The sequence below is a fragment of the Perognathus longimembris genome, chromosome 13 (genome assembly GCF_023159225.1).
Source record: "Perognathus longimembris pacificus isolate PPM17 chromosome 13, ASM2315922v1, whole genome shotgun sequence".
Taxonomy (NCBI): domain Eukaryota; kingdom Metazoa; phylum Chordata; class Mammalia; order Rodentia; family Heteromyidae; genus Perognathus; species Perognathus longimembris.
The window spans coordinates 36,643,613-36,665,972 of NC_063173.1; the positions used below are offsets into that span (position 1 = coordinate 36,643,613).

Genomic DNA, 22,360 nt, shown 5'->3' on the forward strand with positions numbered 1-22,360 from the left:
TCATATGCCTATTGGCCATTCTCATTTCCTCATCAGAGAAGTTTCTTTGTAAGTCTTTAGCCCACTTGATGAGGGGGCTATTGGTTAGTCGTCATCTCTTAAAGTGTTTCTGAGGACTTTTTTAGTTTTTCATTTTATAGCTAGGTACTGACTATATTTATCATAACTATCTCATGTGCATTTTATTTACAAACACGTGTGTGTGTGTGTGTGTGTGTATGGGTGTGTGTTTAGAGAAGACCCTATTGACACTCAATAACTCCAATCTTGATTGTAGATGTACAGCCTTATAACTCGTTACAGTACTTAGCTTATTTTTACCAAGAAATATAAAAAATTCTATGGAATTAAATAGTACTTTTTATAGTGGATGAACAGTATTTACTTGGAAAATATTGATTGGAGTTTAAACTTACCAGGTGTTGGTTTGAGTTTAAATAGAATCTAAAAATCTGAATTTATATTCATACTGTATTCAATATTTAAGTTTTTTGTTTTTTTTGTTTTTTTTTTTTTTGTTTTTTTTTTTGCCAGTTCTGGAGCTTAGACTCAGTCAGGGCTTGAGCACTGTCCCTGGCTTCTTTTTGTTTAAGGCTAGCACTCTGCCACTTGAGCCACAGTGCCACTTCAGGCCATTTTCTATATATTTGGTGCTGAGGAATCGAACCCAGGGCTTCATGTATATGAGGCAAGTAATCTTGCCACTAGGCCATATTCCCAGCCCTAATTTCAAGTTTTATATAATAAAAGCTCAAGCCAGATATGATGACTAGATCAGAATTACCTTTGTTTAAGGCCAGCACAGCTAAAAGATTGAGACACTCCCCACACCTCCCCTGCCATCTCAACCAAGAAGAAGTTGAGTATGGTGGCATGCAGCCATCATCTCAGCTATGTTGGAAGAGTACATAGAAGAATCATGGTCCAGGTTGGATACTGGTGGCTTATACCTGTAATCCTATCTATTCAGGAGGCTGAGATAGGAGGATTGCGGTTCAAAGCCAGCCTGGGCAGGAAAGTCTGTGAGACTCTTATCTCCAACTAACCACCAGAAAACTAAGAGTGGTTCAAGTGGTAGAGCACTAGCCTTGAGCTGAAGAGCTCAGGACCAAGCACCCAGGCACAGAGTTCAAGCCCCAGTACTTCCCCCCCCCAAAAAAAAATCATGGTCCAAAAACCATGGGCAAAAAGCAAGGCCCTACTCCAAAAATAATGAAAGCAAAAAGGGCTGGAGGCATGATTCAAGTAGTAAAGTACTTGCCTAACAAGTAAAAGCCCTAGGTTCACTAAACACTAAAACAATAATGGATGGAAGGAAAAGAAAGGAGGGGGAGAGGGAGAAAGAAGAAAGGGGAAGGCTGGATGGAATGAGAGCACATTTTCTTTATATATGTGGGCTGTCACAACAACCAGGAGTGGAACTACAAAGTGACTAGGTTATTTTTTTTATTTGTTGTTGTTAAAACTTTTAATTGTTATTAAAAAAGGTGCTATACAGATGTGATATAGTTTTATAAGTCAGGTAAAGAGTACATTTCTTTTTGGACAATGTCACTCCTTCCCTTGCTCTGTCCCTCTCAACCCCACCCACAAGTTGTATAGTTCATTTTCAACATAGTGTCCAGTGAGTACCATCGGTGTATTTGTTCACCCTTTCTGTGACTTGTTTTTGTTTTTTGGTACTTGCTGTTTGTTGTAGGTGCTTTTAGAATCAAGGCAACACTGGAGGAATTGTCAGGCATGGGCAAGACTTATGTTGCTGAACCAGCAGTGGGACTTGATTGCTTTTCATATGATTTCGTTTTTTGTTTTTGTTGTGCTAGACCTGGGCAATGTCCCTGAGCTTCTTTTTGCTCAAAGCTAGCACACTTGAGCCATAGCGCCATTTGTTTATGTGGTATTGAGGAATTGAACCCTGGGCTTCATGCATGCTAGGCAAGCGCTCTACACTAAGCCACATTCCCAGCCCCAATGATTCTGTTTTGATCATAAGTCCCTATGCAGTTTCTGTTCACCCTTATCTATGGTTAGATTGTACAGCATCAAGTTCCTGTTCTCTTTTAGCTCATGCTCCAACACTCATTGGTATTTCTTCATATTTCAGACATTTTAGCCCTGCTTTGTTTAGCCTGTTTCTAGTTGAGCTCACAGAACCAGTTTATGAATTATATCCTTATGAGTTGAGTACCTCTCCACTCTTCAACCAGGGAAGAAAGGTGGGGAGGGAAAGCCTAATCAGGTCTCACAGTAGGAATTTTGGATACAACATGTTCTCTTTAAAACTGAAAGGGCATTATGACCAATATAAAGCCGGGCTTCACTTGCCACTTGTTTTATTTTGCAAGAACATTGTTCTATGCTCTGTGACCTTTTTAGCCTGGTTATTTTCTCCACAATGGCACTTAATAGCTTAATTACAAATCATGTGCTTAAGTATTTGTTTTTTTCCCCTGAATTGTGTGCTTTCAAAGATTACCTTCATAGTTTATCCATGTGCATATCCTTAGCATCTTAGCTATTGTGTGTTTGTTCAAATGGAATTGTTTCTGGCTTTCCTATATGGTACAGTAGTATCTAGGTACTGAACTGTTAGTACTTTGCCTCCCATTTTCTATTTCCCTAAAATAAGGAATTTAGCTATTTAGGGGGGTGGTAGTGGGGGAAATGGACAACACTTTAGTGAAGTAAACCTAATTTGTAATGAGATTTGAGTTGTCCTTTAATTTAAAATCAGGGATACATAGTTCTTTTTGGAGGAAGATATGAGGAAGGATGAAAGGAAGAGGGTATGTGGGGAGAGGATGAATGTGATCAAAGTATTTATACATATATGCATGAAAATAGAACAACAAGATATGTTGAAATCCTCCCAAGAGGTGGAAGTGAGAGAATGATGGAGGGGTTTGATTGTGATGCATTGCATACACTTATGGAAATATAACAGTGAAACTTATTCATGCTAATATATGTTAATATGTGCTAAGAAACTGAAAAAAACAACAACAACAAAACCCAGACTATATTGTGAGGGGGCTGACAATCTAGTGATAATACAAATGCAGAAATGCCTAAGATATAATTGTATTATAAGTGCATTAAAACTGTTATGTTCTAGCCAAGTGCTGATGCCAACGCCTGTAAGTCCTAGCTGTTTCTTTTTTTTGTTTTGTTTTTTTCTTGCTATGGGGGAATATTTTTTATGCTCTCAGTGTTTTGATATACACAAGGAGAGTAATTGCTTTTGCTTGTTATGACCAGAAGTGGCTTTTTTTTTGCCAGTCCTGGGCCTTGAACTCAGGCCTTGAGCACTGGTCATAGCTTCTTTTTGCTCAAGGCTAACACTCTGCCACTTGAGCCACAGCGCCACTTCTGGCCTGTATATGTGGTACTGAGGAATTGAACCCAGGGCTTCATGTATACAAGGCAAGCACTCTTGCCAGAGGCCATATTCCCAGCCCCCAGAAATGGCTTTACAAGAAGATTCCCCCCCCCCCGCCCCACCCCCAACTTGTTTGAACTAAGGGCCTTGGATTTGCTTGCTTAGTTTCCTTGCCTGAGCTATCACTTGGGCCACACCTCCAGCTTGGCTCTTTATTGGTAATTTTGGAGGTGGAGTCATATGAAATTTTTTTCCCAGGCCGACTTTGAACTTTGATCCCCAAGATATCAGCCTCCTGAGTAGCTAGCATTATAGGTATAAGACACTGGCACCTGGCTGAAAAAAGAAATTCTTTTTTTTTGCCAGTCCTGGGCCTTGGACTCAGGGCCTGAGCACTGTCCCTGGCTTCTTTTTGCTCAAGGCTAGCACTCTGCCACTTGAGCCACAATGCCACTTCTGGCCATTTTCTATATAGTGGTGCTGGGGAATTGAACCCAGAGCCTCATGTATAGGAGGCAAGCACTCTTGCCACTAGGCCATATCCTCAGCCCGAAAAAAGAAATTCTTGATCTTGGGTTTCTGTTTATATACATACATACACATCTCTCTGTGTATACATGTATACACACACGAGTTTTGCTATATTGTTCAGATTGCTTTCAAATTCTGAATCCTTCTACCTAGTCTTCCTAGTCTGGGATTACAAGTGTGTACCAGCATGCCTACTTTGAATGGATCTTGAAAGAGGATTAGTAAAAGCTTAACATTGATTTGGTGAAGAGGGGAGATAAGTTAATAAGAAATTAGCAATCTAAGAAAGAGAAACTGACCCATACAATGTTTAGCATGTTGCTCGGTGGGCCAAATAAATGGTCAGGAGAATATAAGAGGGCAAGGAAGAGGAAGTGGAGGTTTGGTTTAAATGGTAGAGTGCCAGCTGTGAGTAGAAAAGCCAAGCAAGACTATGAGGACCTGAGTTCAAGCCCTAGTACTAGCACAAATAAAATAAAATAAAATAAAATAGCAAGGAAAAGAGTTTGTGTGGATATATATCATGATTAGATGCTTAAAATTGATGCTGTGGGCATTAAGTGATTGTTAGGTACAGGAAAGTAAAAATTGTATTTATATTTTTCAAAAATGCTTGGTAGCAGTGAGAGTAAGTTGAGGCAAGTAAATAGGGATATTAGGGAAAACTGGAGGCAAGTAATGAAAAAGATGAGAAAGCCGAATGATCCAGAACAGTGCAGAGACAGAGAGAGAGAGAGAGAGAGAGAGAGAGAGAGAGGAGAGAGAGAGAGAGAGAGAGAGAGGAGGTGACAGTTCTGAATTATGTCAATAAGGTACATGAGAGTTTTGGATTTAGTGGGAGGGTGAAGAGGGAGAGGTACTTGTCTGGCACAAATTTCAGATTCTGATTTGAGTGGATGGTGGGTGTTAATCAGAGGAGAAAATAGATAAAGCAGATTTGAGGGAGCATCCAATTAAGATATGTTCATCTTGAAGCCAGCAAGGTATGTTCTAAAGTCCAGCCATCTACAGAGTGTCAACTACTAGTTCTTTGTATAACTCCAGGGAGAGAGATAAAGATTAGATACAGATTTGGCACTAAAAAAAACAACTGTGGACGCTTGGGATTTGTAAAGGAAAGAAGGAAGGATAAAGAATATCAAAAGGTTAGAAGAAAATAGTGTGGAAATTGAACAAACAGAATTGTTATGCAAAAACGTTTTGGCCATTAGTATCAGAGTAAGAAGAAAGCTTAAATGTGACAATTGGATGTGTCTCCTGTTGAAGAGCCTGTTACAGCCTGCAGCCACTTAACCTTAAGACTGAGGAGAGTAAAATTCAGATTGCAGGATCTTGAGGTACCTGCAGCAAAAATATTCGGCTAATGTTTTAAGGTTCTAAACTAAGTAAGAAAAGAGGAAATACAGAAGGGTAATTTTTTTCACACACTCATTATTTGAGGGTAGAAGATAGGAGATTGTCTGAGAAGAAAGAGCTAATAGAGATAAGAAAAATAAGATGTAGGGAAGGATAGACTAACAAATATGATAGCTAATATTTGAGGGACTGCTGTGTGATGCTGAGTCAGCAAACAATGAAAATCCCTCTTGTAATGGAATTTAGATGCTATTGGAGAGTAGAGTAAGACAATGGAAAGTAAAAGGAAAGCATACTAGATAGTGAAAGGCATGATGGAGAAAAATACAGCCAGGAGGTTGGGGGTTATTGAGAAAGGGCAGAGCTTGTTCGTGTGTAATTTTGGCTTGGAAGTCTTAAGTAGGAGACAAGAACTGAAGGAAGTGAGAAAACCCAAGTGCATATCTGAGAGTAGATTTACCTAGAATAGGAAACTTGAAGGCTGGAAGGTTTTTGTTGTCATTGTAGGGCTTGCATTCAGGGTCTGGGTGCTCTTCCCTAAGTTTTTGCTCAGTACCTTGTGCTCTACCACTTTGAGCCATAGCTCTACTTCCAGGTTTTAGGTGGTTAATTGGAGATCATTTCACAGATTCCTGCCTGGGCTGGCTTCAAAAAACCATAACCGGGGCTGGGAATATGGCTTAGTGTTAGAGTGCTTGCCTTACATGCACAAAGCCCTGGGTTCAATTCCTCAGCACCACATACACAGAAAAAGTCAAAAGTGGTGCTGTGACTCAAGTGGTAGAGTGCTAGGCTTGAGCAAAGAGAAGCCAGGAACAGTGCTTAGGCCCCCGCCCAAGCCCCAGGACTAGCAAAAATTCTCTCTCTCTCTCTCTCTCTCTCTCTCTCTCTCTCTCTCTCTCTCTCTCTCTCTCTCTCCCTCTCCCTCTCTCCCTCTCCCTCCCTTTCCCTCTCTCCCTCTCTCTCCCTTTCCCTCCCTCTCTTCTCAGCCTCCTGAGTAGCTAGGATCTCAGTCATGAGCCACCACTGCCTGGCGCAGCTGGAGGTTTGAATATGTTTCTTGAGAGAGCTCAGTTATAACTGTCTCTCACTCAATAGCACAGCTTCACATAGGCTGCTGACTGTCAGCAGCTTTCTATCCAAGTCTCCAGTGGTAATTTATTCAGGCTGTCACTCTCTCTCTGGAATGTACTGCTCTACTCTTTTCAGACAACTTTGCTTCTACCCTGGCCTCACCCCCTCACTCACCCTTAGATGTTACTTTAGAATTGCAAGTTTCCATTTGTTGCTTAAATTCTTCCAGTGATTTTCCATGATCACATTCTGGAGTAAATTACAAACGTTTAAACTTGATAAATTCTTCAGGTGCTAGTGGTAGTAAATCTCCATTAGTAAATCTCTGTTTACTTTGATTGTATGGATATTCTCTCTTTAGTTTTCATATTTACTTGTATTATGACTTTAGTATAAGTTGAGTTTTTCTCAAAGAACTCTGACTGCAGTTATATTTACGAATGCCTTTTTTGTTTTGTCTTAAAATATGCATTTATTATGGTACCTTAAGCCCTGTGTAATTGTTTTCTTGTATGTTTTCCTACTAGACTATGGATTTATTGAGAGTATATATGACCTTTTTTCATTCCTAACATCTAGCATAGTATCTGATGTAAGTGTTTAATGTCCGTCATGTGAAAGAATAAACTGTTTGAATTATTTTTCAGATTCGATACATTTCTCAGACTCAAGGTTTACCAGGAGAACAGTTGTTAAATGTGGGTACGAAGTCCACAAGATTTTTTTGCAGAGAAACAGATATGTCTCATTCTGGTTGGAGATTAAAGGTAATACATTAAATGCAATATTTAGAAAGCATTGCTCATGCCTCATATGCATTATACCTTCCGTGCCTGGTTTTGCTTTGCTACATTTCATCCTTTTGAATTTTAGTTTTTGACCCTCTGTCAGAAGAAAGTTCTCTTTCAAGTAGCTCATTCTCTAACCTAACAATATAATTAACTCATCTTTAATTTTTTTTAAACTTTCATGTGCATAAATAAATTTGTGCTATTTTTTCCCACTCATTTCTATATCACTAAGCTTTATAGGCAAAAAACTGAATCTAACTACTTTTTATATATGTATATATTTATTATCAAACTGACTTAGAGAGGTTACAGTTTCATACATTAGGCATTGGATACATTTCTTATACTGTTTGTTACCTCCTCCCTCATTCCCCCTCCCCCTTTAACTACTTCTTACTTATACCAAGTTGGCAAGACTTTGGGGGATCAGTAAATCCTCAGTGATTAACTTTTTTTTTTTGTTTATTTATTTATTTATTTTTGGCCAGTCCTGGGCCTTGGACTCAGGGCCTGAGCACTGTCCCTGGCTTCTTCCCGCTCAAGGCTAGCACTCTGCCACTTGAGCCACAGCGCCGCTTCTGGCCGTTTTTCTGTATATGTGGTGCTGGGGAATCGAACCCAGGGCCTCGTGTATCCGAGGCAGGCACTCTTGCCACTAGGCCATATCCCCAGCCCCAGTGATTAACTTTTAATTAGGTTTTTGTTGTTGTTTTTAGACAACCTGTTGCTCTATAGGCTGTCCTTAAACTTGAGATCTTCTGCTTCTGCTTTCTGATTGCTGGAGTTACCGGCTTGGACTACTCCTTGGCACTGCTCTTTCACTTTTCATAAAACACATATTTGCTAGTTATTCTTGCCTTAGAGTACTTAATATTACACTGAATATGCTAAGATTAAAAAAATAGAAGTTTAGAAATAATACTATGTGATTTTTCTCTTTGATATATGTAATAAGACACTGGAAGAACATGAAACAGAGACAGGAATGAAGTCTAAAGAAGCCAGAAAGTACATATTCAACAGTCTGGATGATATAGTGCATGTGAGTACCGTAGTCACATTCTTAATCTTGTGTGCTTAAGATGATAGAACTTGAACGCCAAGAATGCCAAAACATGTAACTCATGGCATAGAGTGCTTGCTGTTTTTAAGTAGTCCAAATGAGATTGATTCTAAGTTTCCAGCCTTTCAGAAGATGAGCATCATTTGTCTTTTATGTGTTTTTTTTCTTTTTAAAAATTTACCTATCCTGTTAGATTATAAAACATATTCTTTAAAAGGAAAAAGCATAGCAAGCTGACTGCTTTTCCTTATATCTTCTTAGAATTGGATGCTTGTTTAATTAAAAAAAGTTTCTCCCTGGTTCAAATGCTATTTGATATACCAAAATATCTTGTGGATTTGTTAACTTCAGTTCTTTGCTTCAAGAGAATTTCTGCATTTGCCTGTTATTGTCTGTATTTAAAAGAAAACTAATTTTATCATACCTATATTCAGGCTCATTTTTATTCTGTGGCTTGACATGTTGACTTCTTAGGTGAACACAGTGATGGATTTGGAAGGAAGTGATCTTTTGGCTGAGAAAGCTGATAGAAGAGAATTTGTTAGTCTGTTGAAGAAAATGTTGCTGATTGATGCGGATTTAAGAATTACTCCAGCTGAGACACTCAACCATCCTTTTGTTAATATGAAACATCTTCTAGATTTCCCTCATAGCAACCAGTATGTTATTTTATGTCTTTGATACTGCTTTTTTTGTTTTTCTTTGTCCAGTTGAACTTGGTATAGGATGCTTTCTGTCAATGCTGGTGCTTTACCAGGTTAGCCATAGGCTAACTGCTATCATCAGATCTCAGTCTTCTGAGTAGCTAGGACTACAGGTGGGAGCCCTGGGTGCCCTGCTCCCTGAGCTTTACTGCTCAAGGCTAGTACTCTCCACTTTAGCCACAGCTCCACTTCCAGCTTTATAAAAGTCTCATGGACTTTCCTTCCCTGGGCTGGCTTTGAATAGCCAGATCTCACTCTCCTGAGTAGCTAGGATTACAGGCATGAGCTACCAGTGCCAGGCTCCAAACCTCCTTTTTATAGGATGAAAAGCCTGAAACAACTCTTATTTCTATTTTGAAGAAACTAAATGAGGAAGCCTTATAGGAATGAACTTCAAAAGTTGGTCACCTGGATCCTTTTTAGCCTCTTGAGTAGTTGGAATTACCTACATGAGTCACTGGTGCTACTAGGTTTGACTTGTTTTTTGAGGTAGGGCCCTTGCTGGCCTGGAACCGTGATCTTCTATCTCTACTGTGTAAATATCTAAATAATTTTTATTTTGCTAGTGTATATTAGCTTTAAATGGCTAAGCATTTAAAATAATATTACGATACTTTTTCTTTTGCAGTGTAAAGGCCTGTTTTCATATCATGGATATTTGTAAATCTCACCCAAATTCATGTGACACAAATAATCACAATAAAACTTCATTTTTAAGACCAGTTGCTTCAAGTAGTGCTGCTACTCTACCGACAAGTTTTACTAAAATTGGAACATTAAGAAGTCAGGTAAGAACTTACTGCAGTTAATAATTTATTCTCTTAAAAAACAAAATGGTAGCTCATTGCTCTTGATGTATGTAAGATTCATGTTGTGCAGCTAGATGGTACAGTACAGGAGAGGAATTATTATGGCTGATTTTCATGGCTTGTTAGGTTAATTATCTATCCCTCTTTTCTCATCTAAGTATCTTCCTCTGCCCTTGGGTGCTATAACTCTACCAAAAGTAAATTCATAGAATGTTTTTAAATTTTAATTTGGTCAAATTTTGCTTTTCATTTTCTGAACTGATTTTAATTATAGAATTATAGTTTTGAGAAATGTATGTAGATTCTGTTTATCCAGCCTGTGTTGTAGCAATTGAAGGACTTTGTATAATTTGTGGAACATTGCTTGTTTCAGGCATTGACCACGTCTGCTCATTCAGTTGTGCACCATGGAATACCTCTGCAAGCAGGAACTGCACAGTTTGGGTGTGGCGATGCTTTTCAGCAGACCTTGATTATCTGTCCCCCAGCTATTCAAGGTATTCTTTCATTTTGAATTTAGGCACTTTGAATTTAGGCACGTGTTAATCTCCAGTTAACCAGAAAAGGCTGGAAGTGGAGGTGTGGCTCAAGTGGTAGGATGCCAGCCTTGAGTGAAAAAGCTTAGAGAGAGTGTGAGGCCTTGAGCTCAAGTCCTAATACCTGCACAGAAACAAAAAGGAAAAAAAAATAGAGAAAGCTAATATTTTCTTTAGGATTAGTTAGTACTTATGTAGTTAAAAAAGATTGTTTTTTCAGTCAGAAAAGAGAAATTGTATTTTTTTTCTTATAACAGTGAAATGTTAACATCACTTTCATCTAAAAACTGATTGTGTTATATAGCTGTAGCCATGTGTTTATAGTGTTTTGTGCAGTGACAACTGCATGTATGACACTGGGCCCTTTGGATTCTTTTGCCTAGTGTTGTGGTAGCCAACTTAGTTTGTGTAATTGTGCTCTATATTCATATAATTAATGAAATTGTCTAGGGACCTACTTCTCACAAACTATCCCTTTCATTAGGCCCTATATGACTGGGTTTAAGTAACCCACTGGTCCACACTGAGAGGGATTGGTATAATAATCTAGAATTATGACATAGACATAGGGCATTTGTTTGTGCTTGAACTCATGACTTTGAGCACTTATTGATACTCTGCCACTGAGCCATAATAATTTATTTTAGTTAAAAAAAATTTTTTATCTCCTATCACTCTTGTTATTTGGGTTAGAATGGTGTCCTTGCTCTAAAGGCAAGAACCCTATTCAAAATAACTTTAAAAAATCAAAAGCAAAAGAGGTAAGTGTGTGTGTGTGTATGTGTGTGTGTGTGTGTTAGTGTTAGCTTAAGTGGTAGATCATACACCCAAAAAGTATGTGGCCCTAATTTCAAACCCCAGTGCTTCCAAAAAAGTAAAAGAGGAAATGCTTCAGGAATAATAAATGATTCCGCTTCTTAGCACACATTGTGAGACAAAACAGTTTGGGGAATGATGCACCTCCGAGTGTATAGGAAAAACCTCACTGCTGTTATAGGTTCCTTTGTTCGTGTTATGAAAGTTTTATGTAGGAAATGGATATGATCTCCATCAGAATAAAGCATTTCTTTACATTTACTATAAATAGTCTTTGAAGTTAAATCAGAAGGAAACAGTTGTTCTGTTTTTATAGGTATTCCTGCAGCACATGGTAAACCTACGAGTTACTCCATAAGGGTAGACAATACAGTTCCACTTGTAAGTCAGGCCCCAGCTGTGCAGCCGCTGCAGCTCCGACCGGGAGTTCTCTCACAGGTTGGTCATGATTCTTGTTTTAAAAAATTCTGTTTATGTGTTGTCTTCTTTACAGATGAATAGAAGTACTGATTATATACTGGGGTCTAGGGCTGCTGAGAAGTAATGATAGTGAACTGGGGGGGGGGTGTCAATCCTTTTTATAGAGTATTGCTTTTGAGTTTGAGATGTATCATTTGTAACTTAGTCATTTCTGTTTGGTTGGTTTGTTCTGACACAGCAGACCTGGTCTGGTAGAACTCAGCAAATGCTGGTACCTGCCTGGCAACAGGTAACACCCATGGCTGCTGCTACTGGGACACTAACTTCTGATGGCATGGCTGGTTCACAGAGACTTGGAGACTGGGGGTGAGTTCAGAATGAAAATGCTTCTTTGTGAATAGTTTGCAGTGTTGGTATTGATAAAGAAAGGATGTAAGTAATCTTTCTGAATTTTCTCCCTAGGAAAATGATTTCTCACAGCAATCACTATAACTCAGTGATGCCACAACCGCTTCTAACCAATCAGATAACATTATCGGCCCCTCAGCCTATCAGTGTGGGTATTGCACATGTTGTCTGGCCCCAGCCTGCCACAACTAAGAAAAACAAACTGTGCCAGAACAGGTTGGTTTTATTAGTACTTTAACTTCCCTCTGCACTTAAAAAATTAGTCTTTAAAGTGAGTTCTGCATGCTATGCTAAAGGGTCACTCTATTGTAATCAAAATGACCTCTTCGATAGCTTTGTTACAAACACTAAGCGAGCTCCCTTCTCAATTTCTCAGAGGTATTTTGGTAAAACTAATGGAATGGGAGCCAGGAAGAGAGGAAATAAATGCTTTCAGTTGGTAAGATTGTCTTTATTGCCCTTTTGCTTTATTACCTATCCTTAATGTAGCAATGTAGACATTCAGATATTATCCCCAAATGACCATTTAAATGTATGTAAGTGCAATATACAGTGATACTCTTAGAGATAATGACTTCTATTTTACAAAAAAATTGTCACTTATATACATGAACTCAAATGAAGGCTTTACATTGTGAAATTTACTGGAAAGATACCGTAGATAAGTCATTTCCATATTCCATATTCCATGGGTTATAGAAGTCACAAATTATTGCTTTGGTTGCAGGAGTAATTCATTGCAGAATACCAATATTCCGCACTCAGCATTTATTTCTCCAAAGATAATAAATGAGAAAGATGTTGAACAAGTAAGTTGTGTAGAAACACAGGACAATCATAACTCAGAAGGAGAGACAAGAAGTTGCTGCGAAACGTCTGTCAGACAGGACTCTGATTCATCACTCTCAGATAAGCAGCGGCAAACCATCATCATCGCTGACTCCCCAAGTCCTGCTGTGAGTGTGATCACCATTAGCAGTGACACCGATGAGGAAGAGACGTCTCCCAGACATTCACTTAGAGAGTAAGTGCCAGATGTGCATGCTTAGGAGGGATGGCTCTTTGGAGTGTGAGAAAAGGACTTTTGGAGCCTTGCTGCTTGTCATTGTTCTTTGGAGTAAAATATTCAAATCAGATAAGATTATCAAGTTCTGCATAGAGAGGACTTGTAATATTTGGCAGGATTGTGATAGCATTTTGCCTTTATTTGTAAGCTTTAAATATTGGTCCAGGTAGCACATATTGTTTTCTTTGGATCAGGACTGTAAATTTTGGCCACTTTGAGAATATTTCCTCATTTGTGACTTGTATTTTTCCCTTCTGTCTTCCACTAGATGCAAAGGTAGTCTAGATTGTGAAGCTTGCCAGAGCACTTTGAATATTGATCGAATGTGTTCACTAAGTAGTCCTGATAGTACTTTGAGCACCAGCTCTTCAGAGCAGTCTAGCCCATCGCCTTGCAAGAGACCGAACAGGTAAAATAATTTCATACTAGTATATATGTATACATACATACGTACATACGTTCATACATACACACATACATTCATATGTGTATATATAGATATAAAGTAAATAGCAAGTCTAGTAAAAGCCTATACTTTTTTGTTGTATGTAAATTAATAAATGTTTGCCAACTTCCTACAGTGTTCTCTCTCTTTTGGTTCTGGTCCTGGGGCTTGAACTCAGGGCCTGGGTGCTGTCAGTTGAACTTTTGTGCTCAAAGCTAGTGCCCTACCACTTGAGCCACAGCTTCATTTCTGGCTTCTTCTTCCTTCCTTCTGCCTTCTCTTCTTTCTCCTCCTCCCTCTACCCTTCACCCTCTTCCTTACTCCTCTTCCTCCTCCTTTTCCTCTTCTTCATCTTCTTTGTCATGATCTTCCTTTTTTCTTTTTGGTACTTAATTGGAGGTAAGAGTCTCACAGACATCTCTGCCTGGGCTGGCTTTGAACAGTCCTCAGATCTCTACCTCTTGAGTAGCTCCTTAGGTGAAAACCACAGGTGCCCAACATGAAAAGTTTTTTTTTTAAGTTTTTTTTAGTTTGCAGAAATACTTTTCTTACTTACAACAATATCTAACAGCTTAAAAATATATATATATATATATATTTTTTTTTTTTTTTTTGCCAGTCCTGGGGCTTGGCCTCGGAGCCTGAGCACTTACTTGTCCCTGGCTTTTTACTCAAGGCCTCTTGAGCCACAGTGCCACTTCTGGCCGTTTTCTGTATATGTGGTGCTGGGGAATTGAACCCAGGGCTTCATGTATACGAGGCAAGCGCTCTTGCCACTAGGCCATATCCCCAGCCCTCTAACAGCTTTTTAAGAGTTAATTTTATACATTTGTCTTCTTTTTTCCTTAGGTAATATGTATTAAATACTTGATAGACTAAGCTCTGTGGGAGATAGGTAGTTGTAATATATCCTCTTATAAGTTGCTTATAATGTTAGTTAGACCTTAATATATACATAATATTCATAACACTATGTATATCCATGTAATATATATTTAAGGTATAAAAATAACAAAATGTACATATAAAAAGGCTTTTCAAATTGTTAGGTATTAAAAGAGTTAAATAGGTAATAGATATGGCAATAAAGAGCAGTATCTTATTGGGACCTGAGAAGAGAAAGTTGGGACTGTCCAGGTCTATTTATTCAAAGTTAAGGAGGATTTTTCAGTAAGTCACAACTAATCTTAGAACTAACTCTGAAATATACAGGTTACATACTTGTTGTATGCTTGTACATTTTATTTAAATTATCTAGAACAGTACTTCTTTTGTCTAGGTGAAATTATCCATAATTTATTTATTCATTTACTTTTAAAACTTTAATACCTATCGTATTTATTTATTTATTTATTTAGCCAGTCCTGGGGCTGAACTTAGGGCCTGAGCACTGTCCCTGTCTTCTTTTTGCTCAAGGCTAGCTAGCACTCTGCCACTTGAGCCACAACGCCACTTCTGGCCTTTTGTATATATGTGGGGCTGAGGAATTGAACCCAGGGCTTCATATATACGAGGCAAGCACCACTAGGCCATATTCCCAGCCTGAAATGATCCAGAATTTATAAGGATAAATTGTATGCATTGCTACTAAGGATCAAATGAGAAGGGAAAGGATGTTCCTGAAACAAGAATTAAGTTTATCAGTCTGGCTACAGATGAATTTGAGGTTCTAAGAAGAAGGGCTACTTGTTAAGAAAAAAGGAATCACATATAAAATAAAAACTTACCCGTTTGCTGAAGATGAGGTATTGTTTAGCAGTAGATATAATGTTTGTAAAAAATATTTTTCATAAAAATACCCTTTGTAGTATGTCGGATGAAGAGCAAGAAAGTGGTTGTGATACTGTGGATGGCTCTCCAAGTTCAGACTCCTCTGGGCACGACAGTCCATTTGCAGAGAGCAGTTTTGTGGAGGACACCCATCACAGCACAGAATTGGTTACTTCTGCTGACACAGAAACCAAGCCAACTGTTTGTACTGTTGTGGTGCCACCCATGGGGATAGACCGTGGAGTAAATGCAGAAGAGCATATCGCAAACACAGGTAAATCTGGCATACGAAAAACATCTCTTCTGATGTCATTCAGTGCTTGAAAGCCACAAGCTCTTTTTTTTTTAATTGAAGTTTAAGGTTCTCATATCATTTATATAAAATATCTAAAGACTTTTGCAATTTTTAGTAGAGAAGAAAGAAACAGCCACTCTCTAATATTTCGCTTTATTATTAGCAGAGTCTACATGCCAGCCATTAATAAAAGGACGATCTGCCCCTGGAAGATTAAATCAGCCTTCTACAATGGCGAATCGTCAGCAGAAATTGACATCAGCATTCCAGCAGCAGCATTTGAACTTCAGTCAGGTATGTTGGTTTGTGACTCTAGCAGTCTTTGGGAGTCATGTTTACCAGTTGTTTCTTCACTAAGAGGAGAAAAGAGTCTGAAACTATAAGTAGTCTTAATAGTATTTTCCTTTATCCAAGTGACTAAAGAGAAACTCACCGACTAGGATAATTAAGCAACATTTCCATAGAACTTATATTATTATTTTTCTTAGATTCTCTTATTCTCTTATAGAATTGTAACATACACTAATGGATTGGTGGCTTGCTTCCTTGTTTAGGTCAGGCAGCCTGGAACTTGGTATGTAGCCCAGGCTGCCCTTAAATTGTTGATCTTTCTGCCTCAGCTTCTGACATGCTAGAATTGTAGGCATGTACAGCATACCTTGCATGGTAGCTATACTTCTTAAGTGTTAGTAGAGGTGATCATCTGATACTGTGTGCTAGCAGGGGTGATCATCCATCTATTGGACACTGGCATGTTCAACATTGTATTTCACTTGGGGAAAAAAAAAGTCACAGTTATCGTTGTTAGAGCTGGCTTCGAAATCTTGATTTTTGCCAAGTATCATATGTATTACTATGGCCAAATCTCTTCAACATATCTGGACTACAATTAAAGGGAATCATAGTTAGATCATGAGATTGTTTTATAAAGTTATAGTTTATTATAGGAATTTAATAACATTGAATATATAAGCTGCTAGCTTTACATATAATAAATGCTGTATAAATGGTAGCTGTTAGCAGTGAAATGGACAAGAACAGTACAAGCAGTAGCAGTGGCAATGTTAACATTGTAGTAACATGTTGTAATAAATATTAAAATGTCATATCCACTGTGAGTTATAAGTCACAGTCCTTTCCTTTTATCTTATAAAATGTTATTCAGTGGGCTTTTTCTTTGTGATTAGGTTCAGCACTTTGGATCTGGGCATCAAGAATGGAATGGAAACTTTGGACATCGAAGACAGCAAGCTTATATCCCTACTAGTGTTACCAGTAATCCATTCACTCTTTCTCATGGAAGTCCTAACCACACAGCAGCAGTACATGCCCATCTGGCTGGAAGTACACACCTTGGAGGACAGCCCACTCTACTTCCATACCCATCTTCAGCTACCCTCAGTAGTGCTGCACCAGTGGCTCACCTCTTAGCCTCTCCATGTACCTCAAGACCTATGTTACAGCATCCAACTTACAATATCTCCCATCCCAGTGGCATAGTTCACCAAGTCCCTGTGGGCATAAATCCCCGTCTGTTACCATCCCCAACCATCCATCAGACTCAATACAAACCAATCTTTCCACCACATTCTTACATCGCAGCATCCCCTGCGTATGCTGGATTTCCACTGAGTCCAACAAAACTCAGCCAGTATCCATATATGTGAAAAGTCGAAACAGTATATATTGAGGAAGCTCAATGATACAAACATTTGATTAATAAAAATAAAAACATGGTATTTAATAAATATTAGCCATGGCACAAGAAAATTATTTTTGAATCATGTAGACTTGGGTGCAATTTAAACAACTTTGAGCTTTAAAAAAATCTCACTTTTAATGTGTTTTGCACATTTGGTATAACTTGTCTTTGGTCATGTTATCTTCTTATGTAGTAACTCTAGACAGGTGACTTATGGGAGCAAAAGTCCAGTTTTGCTCCTGCTATTTTTTATAAAATTGCCTTCTAACTAGTGCAAGACACGTCCACATTTGGGAAGCCATTCTGTGTACAGACTTAGAGCAACTGATGCACATATGTCAGAATTACAGCATACAGTGAATTGTATTATCTGTGTCTTAGTGTATAAATGTTGGGTCACTTAACCTAAGAAATTGAGCTATTGTTCTTTACATTTGCATGTGTCTTTTGCATGGGCAAAATGTTGCCTAGACTTTGCTCTTAATGTTGTTCTAATAATCTCAGCTGCATTGTAAACCGTTTCCACACATAGTGCCTTAAATATTTGAGGTTGTTAATGTTATTACCTATCTATAAATGTTGAGGACTGCAGCACTTAAAATTCAGACCTATTCTTTAGTTTTCTTTTGATAGAGTAATGTTCACTTTTGGTTTTGTGTGGTAAGATTTCAGGTGGTAGCTGTTTTTTCCTTATTAAGGGGGCAGCATGTTTGCTATAGAAGAAATCTGCTGTCTGATTTTTTCAGAATGATCTAGCTTCAAGAAAAGCAAGCAGCTAGTAGTGCTTAAGAAAAATTGATTCAGTATCTAATGGATTGTTATTAACTGTCACAGCACAGCATTTTATATACTGTTAAGTGAAACTGCAATACAATCTAAGTTTAGTTTGGGAGTGTTTGCTGTATAATTGGACTTGATGAAATGTTTAGAGGTGAAGTAGGCATGACTTTGAGTAGATAATGAAAGAAAATGCAAAATGCTCATTGATTCATGATGTGGTTTCATCTTAGCTTGGGCAAACCATGCAGTATTTAATAAATAGTAGCAGAATATTTACTATTGAAGCTTGAAAAGATGTGAGTTCTTTGTGTGCAATTTTTCATTTATGCATGTGAGGGGGTTTTGTTTTTTGGTTATTTTTTAAAAGTATTTTTACATTGTAGTACTTGTTTTGCTTGTTGGTGGTGTTTGCTTATTTAATACATTCCGTCAGGGACAGAAATTACATGCTTTTTTTTCCTAGGAAGTGTGTCTTGGGTTTTTCCCTTCCTTCCCCCACCTTGGTGGTAATGGTGGTGATGTTTAAATGAAGTTGCTTTTACAGCACCAAAGACTTAATCATCCATTTCTTATATAAAAGGTAGCTAACTTTTTTGCATAGACCTCAAGTATATTGTAGTGTAGAGGTGGGATTTAAGGAAAGGTATTAAATTGAGGCTGTGTTTTAGCTTACAGGCAAGTAATAAATTGTATCATTTATCTTGAATGTATCATAGATAAGCTGCTATATAACGATTGCCACTTCAGATAGCTGTGAAATTAGATGATTAACTAGTTGTTATTTAGCCTTCTAATTTCTGTATAAATCTAACTACATGAGATAGAAGTTGGGGTTTTGATTTTTTTACTTTGCTTTTCTGTTTGGAGTGTCATTGTAACTACTGTATTGTAAATGATGGAAAATAATTGCATATGTTATTTTGGGGTGTGTTTTTGCATCAGTATTTTATCTCTTAATGTTTGTGCTTATCACTGCATATAAAATCTTGGATGTATCAGTGTAACTTAATTTTTAATTTTCATACTGGCATTGTAGACACTTGAGAAAGCTGTATCTTGCAGGCTTGACTTAACTTTTTTTTCCTTAAAAATCTGGAATATTCTTACAGAATTTACTGGAATAAACAGTACAAAGCATTTGGGTGTGGAACTCTCCAAATGTTTTAGATTTACAGCATTTCTTTAGTAAATGAATTGCATACCACTAATACAGCATTGACGATAAGCTAATAATGGATAAACTTTTCTTTACTCCATTAACACACAAAGCAGTGTTTTATTTAATAATCATTAATGGAATAAATGTGCCTGAAATTGATTTTAAAAATCACAGTATTAGATCATAAAATAAAAACCAGCAGTACATTTTTAGTCACACTGAAAATGAAGGACTTAATTTTCCCCACACGTTTCAGTGTTTTTAGTAATCAATTCTATGCATTTTATATAAACAGACAACATACAACACACATAAAAAGGAGTAAAGTAAGATTAATTTAAAAGATGGTTTACACATGACACATTTATGGAATCACTGAGTAGATTTGCAGTCCTCCACAGCCTTCTAATCTTATTTATATGGTCTAGTAGATTACTGGTATCTGCTCATTTGGAAAAGAATCAGTGCTGCCAATGGATGTTTCAGAAATACCAAGTGAAAAAGATTGATCAACTCACAGCAGGTACAAAGCCGGCACCATGTGCTTTTTTGTTCAGGGCTGTTTGCTACCCTGAAAAGAGGTATTTTCTGCATTTCATTTCCAAGACTGAAGTAGTCTTGTTAAAATTTCCATAAATGGTAACAGTTAACATTCTCATACTACAAATATGCTGCTCTTAATTAATTGCAATCATGGACTTTTTATTTTCAATGTGCTTAAATATTTCAAACTTCAAAATCTTGCTGAAGACTAAACTTAACATTGACAAACACATCTCCATCTATACCATCTTTAGAATCATTTTAATCCATTATCTTTGGTTTTAATTCTTTCTTAAATAAAACACTGCATGAATTTTAAGCTGCATATTTGCATACTATTTTAATTTGCAAATGAATTTTTATCAATTCTGATTTCAGATTATTTTCCTTCAGGGTATTTAATTAAATATGCTACTATATTAGCAAAACCTTTTCATTTAAAAAAATCTTTACTGCTAAGTTTAAACTTGGTTTGTGTTAAGTACAAGTTAAATCATACACTGCAAGGTGTAGAAAGATTTGTTTTAATGAACCCAGTGATATAGATTTGATTACTAAGTTTGAACTGTTAGCTGTTCAACAATTTTAGACTTGTGGCTTTCTTTGATTTGTTTGTTTTTGCTTTTACTTTTATGCTACACTAGTTTGCCATGTAGCAACTGCACTGTGCAATATTACAATAAGGACTGGGAAAATTTTTATGGATGTAATGTCTATTACAGTTTGCGATAGTATTTCTCTCTAGTTCTCAGTGATTTAAATGTGACCAAGCCTTCTGTACTTTGTCACAAAAAGCGGGTTTTCCAGGTGACTATTTTGGTGAGTGTCAAAATAAGAATTTATGGTGTATTACTGTTGATTCACTTTGAATTAAAATATATATATATTGCAGCAAACAGCTTGTTGACTTTTTTTTCATTCCAGTACTGTTACAGGCCAGTAATAAAGTTATTTAACTTGCAGAGCCACCTTGTGAGAGCGTGTCATTAGTTTGTTATATGAATAAAGGCGTCAACACAAAACATATAGGTAACTTGCCCAAAGTCTTTAGTGAGTATTAATCTGAAAGATGAATCAGCTTATCAAATCCTAACTAATGTCCTTTCTACCCATTCTTTTTAAACTGGCATCTTCTGTAGAGTACCAGAAATACCTGCAAGAAGAGAGGGTATCTGTGGTTCATTTTCCTTGAATGCTAGGTTTTTAAAAAATATTTTCAAGGGAAATATTTTTGTTTAATGTGCATATAGAGGAAATTCATGAATTTTTAAAATATGAGACATTCAAAAGAATGTAGTTGTAGTGGACCAGTTTCATTTATGTTTTCAAATATCACCTCATACTTTAACAAACTATCAAAATGGGGAAGTTTTTTGGGAGAATGTTCTACCAGAACATAGAGCTTTGTTGTTTTGATGCCAGCCATCAAATCCTGGGCCTCACACATGCTATAAGCCAGAACATACCAGTGACAATATTTATTCTCCCTCCCACTCTCTCATCTCCCTCCCCATAATTGAAGTGTAACAGATGTCTTTAGTGTTTTACTTCCTTAACTCAATATTTTCTTTGTAAGAGTCTTCCATCTTGTGTGCAATTACATTTAACTCACTACTGTATACTGTTGTGTACATACCACTGTTTTCTTTATGGTCAGTTAACTATTTTCTGCTTCTTAGGCAGTATGAATTGTGTTGCCATGAGTATTCTGGTCTATCTTTTGATGAACAAAAGAAATACTAGGAGTACACTTGTTATACTAGGAGTTACTACATCACAAGATTTCACTTCCTTCAACATTCCAAAATACATGTTTATTTGCGCCTAACATTGTATGAGAGTGCTAGATGCCATCTTCACGCATTTTGTTTTGAGTTTATTTGTATCTTTTGCTTTAGTCATTGTTGTGAGGATGAGTTCTTAAATCAGAAAATGTGCATGTCCGCGCTCGTGTGTGTGTGTGTGTGTGTGTGTGTGTGTGTGTGTGTGTGTGCGCGCGCTCCTGTACTAGAGCTTGCACTTGGAGCCTTGTTCTCTTACTTGGCTTTTTTTTCTTCTTCTTATGGCTGGTCTGAGCCACACATTTTGCTTTACACCAAAACAATGATCCTACATATAAATGAGACCCAGATTGTTCAATTTGCTTGAAAATAAATTGGAATATTGTAAATATATCTCACCATTTAAACGGATCTGGGAATATGAAAGTATTGTTTCAGGGTGGGGCTAATAGGGTGGGAAAGTCTTTGAGCAACACATTTAAAGCAGCTAGCAAGTATCCAGTATGTCCCTGGCACACTGCAGGCAGGTCAAAAGTCATTCCTTAGGAAGCACCGCATTCCTAGCACTTAGGCTGGGCCTGTGTCACTGGACAAAACACATGCTTTTGCTCTTAGGGCTCTTTTCCTGTGGTGCAGTGGAAAGATTAAAAAGTAAACTCAGTAGGGCGAGTGAAGCAAATAAAGGAACTGGAGGAAACTTGCAGAATGCCTCACTCAGGATGGTGACATTTGAGCTGGGGCAGATTTGCCCCAGTCATGTAGGGGAAGAAGTGGCCAGAACAAATGTCTTACCGCTCAAGGAGGTGGAGTTTTTCAGAATTTGTTTATTTTTGAGACAAGGTCTTGCCATGTAGCCCAAGCTAGCCTGGTATGCCCATAACCCTGCCTCTGCCTTGCAAGTACTAGGTTAAACAGCATACTTTGCTATGGAT

General features: G+C 37.6%; 1 protein-coding gene across 6 annotated transcripts in view; it reads left to right on the plus strand.

Moving 5' to 3' along the window:
- Hipk3 (homeodomain interacting protein kinase 3) overlaps positions 1-20,543 on the plus strand; it is an 84,685-nt gene extending 64,142 nt beyond the window's left edge. For 2 of the 6 annotated variants that reach the window (XM_048361515.1, XM_048361516.1), the window contains exons 4-17: positions 6,988-7,107; positions 8,087-8,173; positions 8,669-8,853; positions 9,527-9,686; positions 10,081-10,204; positions 11,376-11,497; positions 11,718-11,845; positions 11,942-12,103; positions 12,264-12,326; positions 12,615-12,911; positions 13,222-13,362; positions 15,207-15,442; positions 15,630-15,757; positions 16,651-20,543. In XM_048361515.1, coding sequence (XP_048217472.1) covers positions 6,988-7,107; positions 8,087-8,173; positions 8,669-8,853; positions 9,527-9,686; positions 10,081-10,204; positions 11,376-11,497; positions 11,718-11,845; positions 11,942-12,103; positions 12,264-12,326; positions 12,615-12,911; positions 13,222-13,362; positions 15,207-15,442; positions 15,630-15,757; positions 16,651-17,130 — 2,433 coding nt within the window. In that variant the 3' untranslated portion in view covers positions 17,131-20,543. The remainder of the gene's footprint in view (positions 1-6,987; positions 7,108-8,086; positions 8,174-8,668; positions 8,854-9,526; positions 9,687-10,080; positions 10,205-11,375; positions 11,498-11,717; positions 11,846-11,941; positions 12,104-12,263; positions 12,327-12,614; positions 12,912-13,221; positions 13,363-15,206; positions 15,443-15,629; positions 15,758-16,650) is intronic. The other 4 variants (XM_048361517.1, XM_048361520.1, XM_048361518.1 and 1 more) reach the window with 4 other exon arrangements.
- The last annotated feature ends 1,817 nt before the right edge of the window (positions 20,544-22,360 follow it).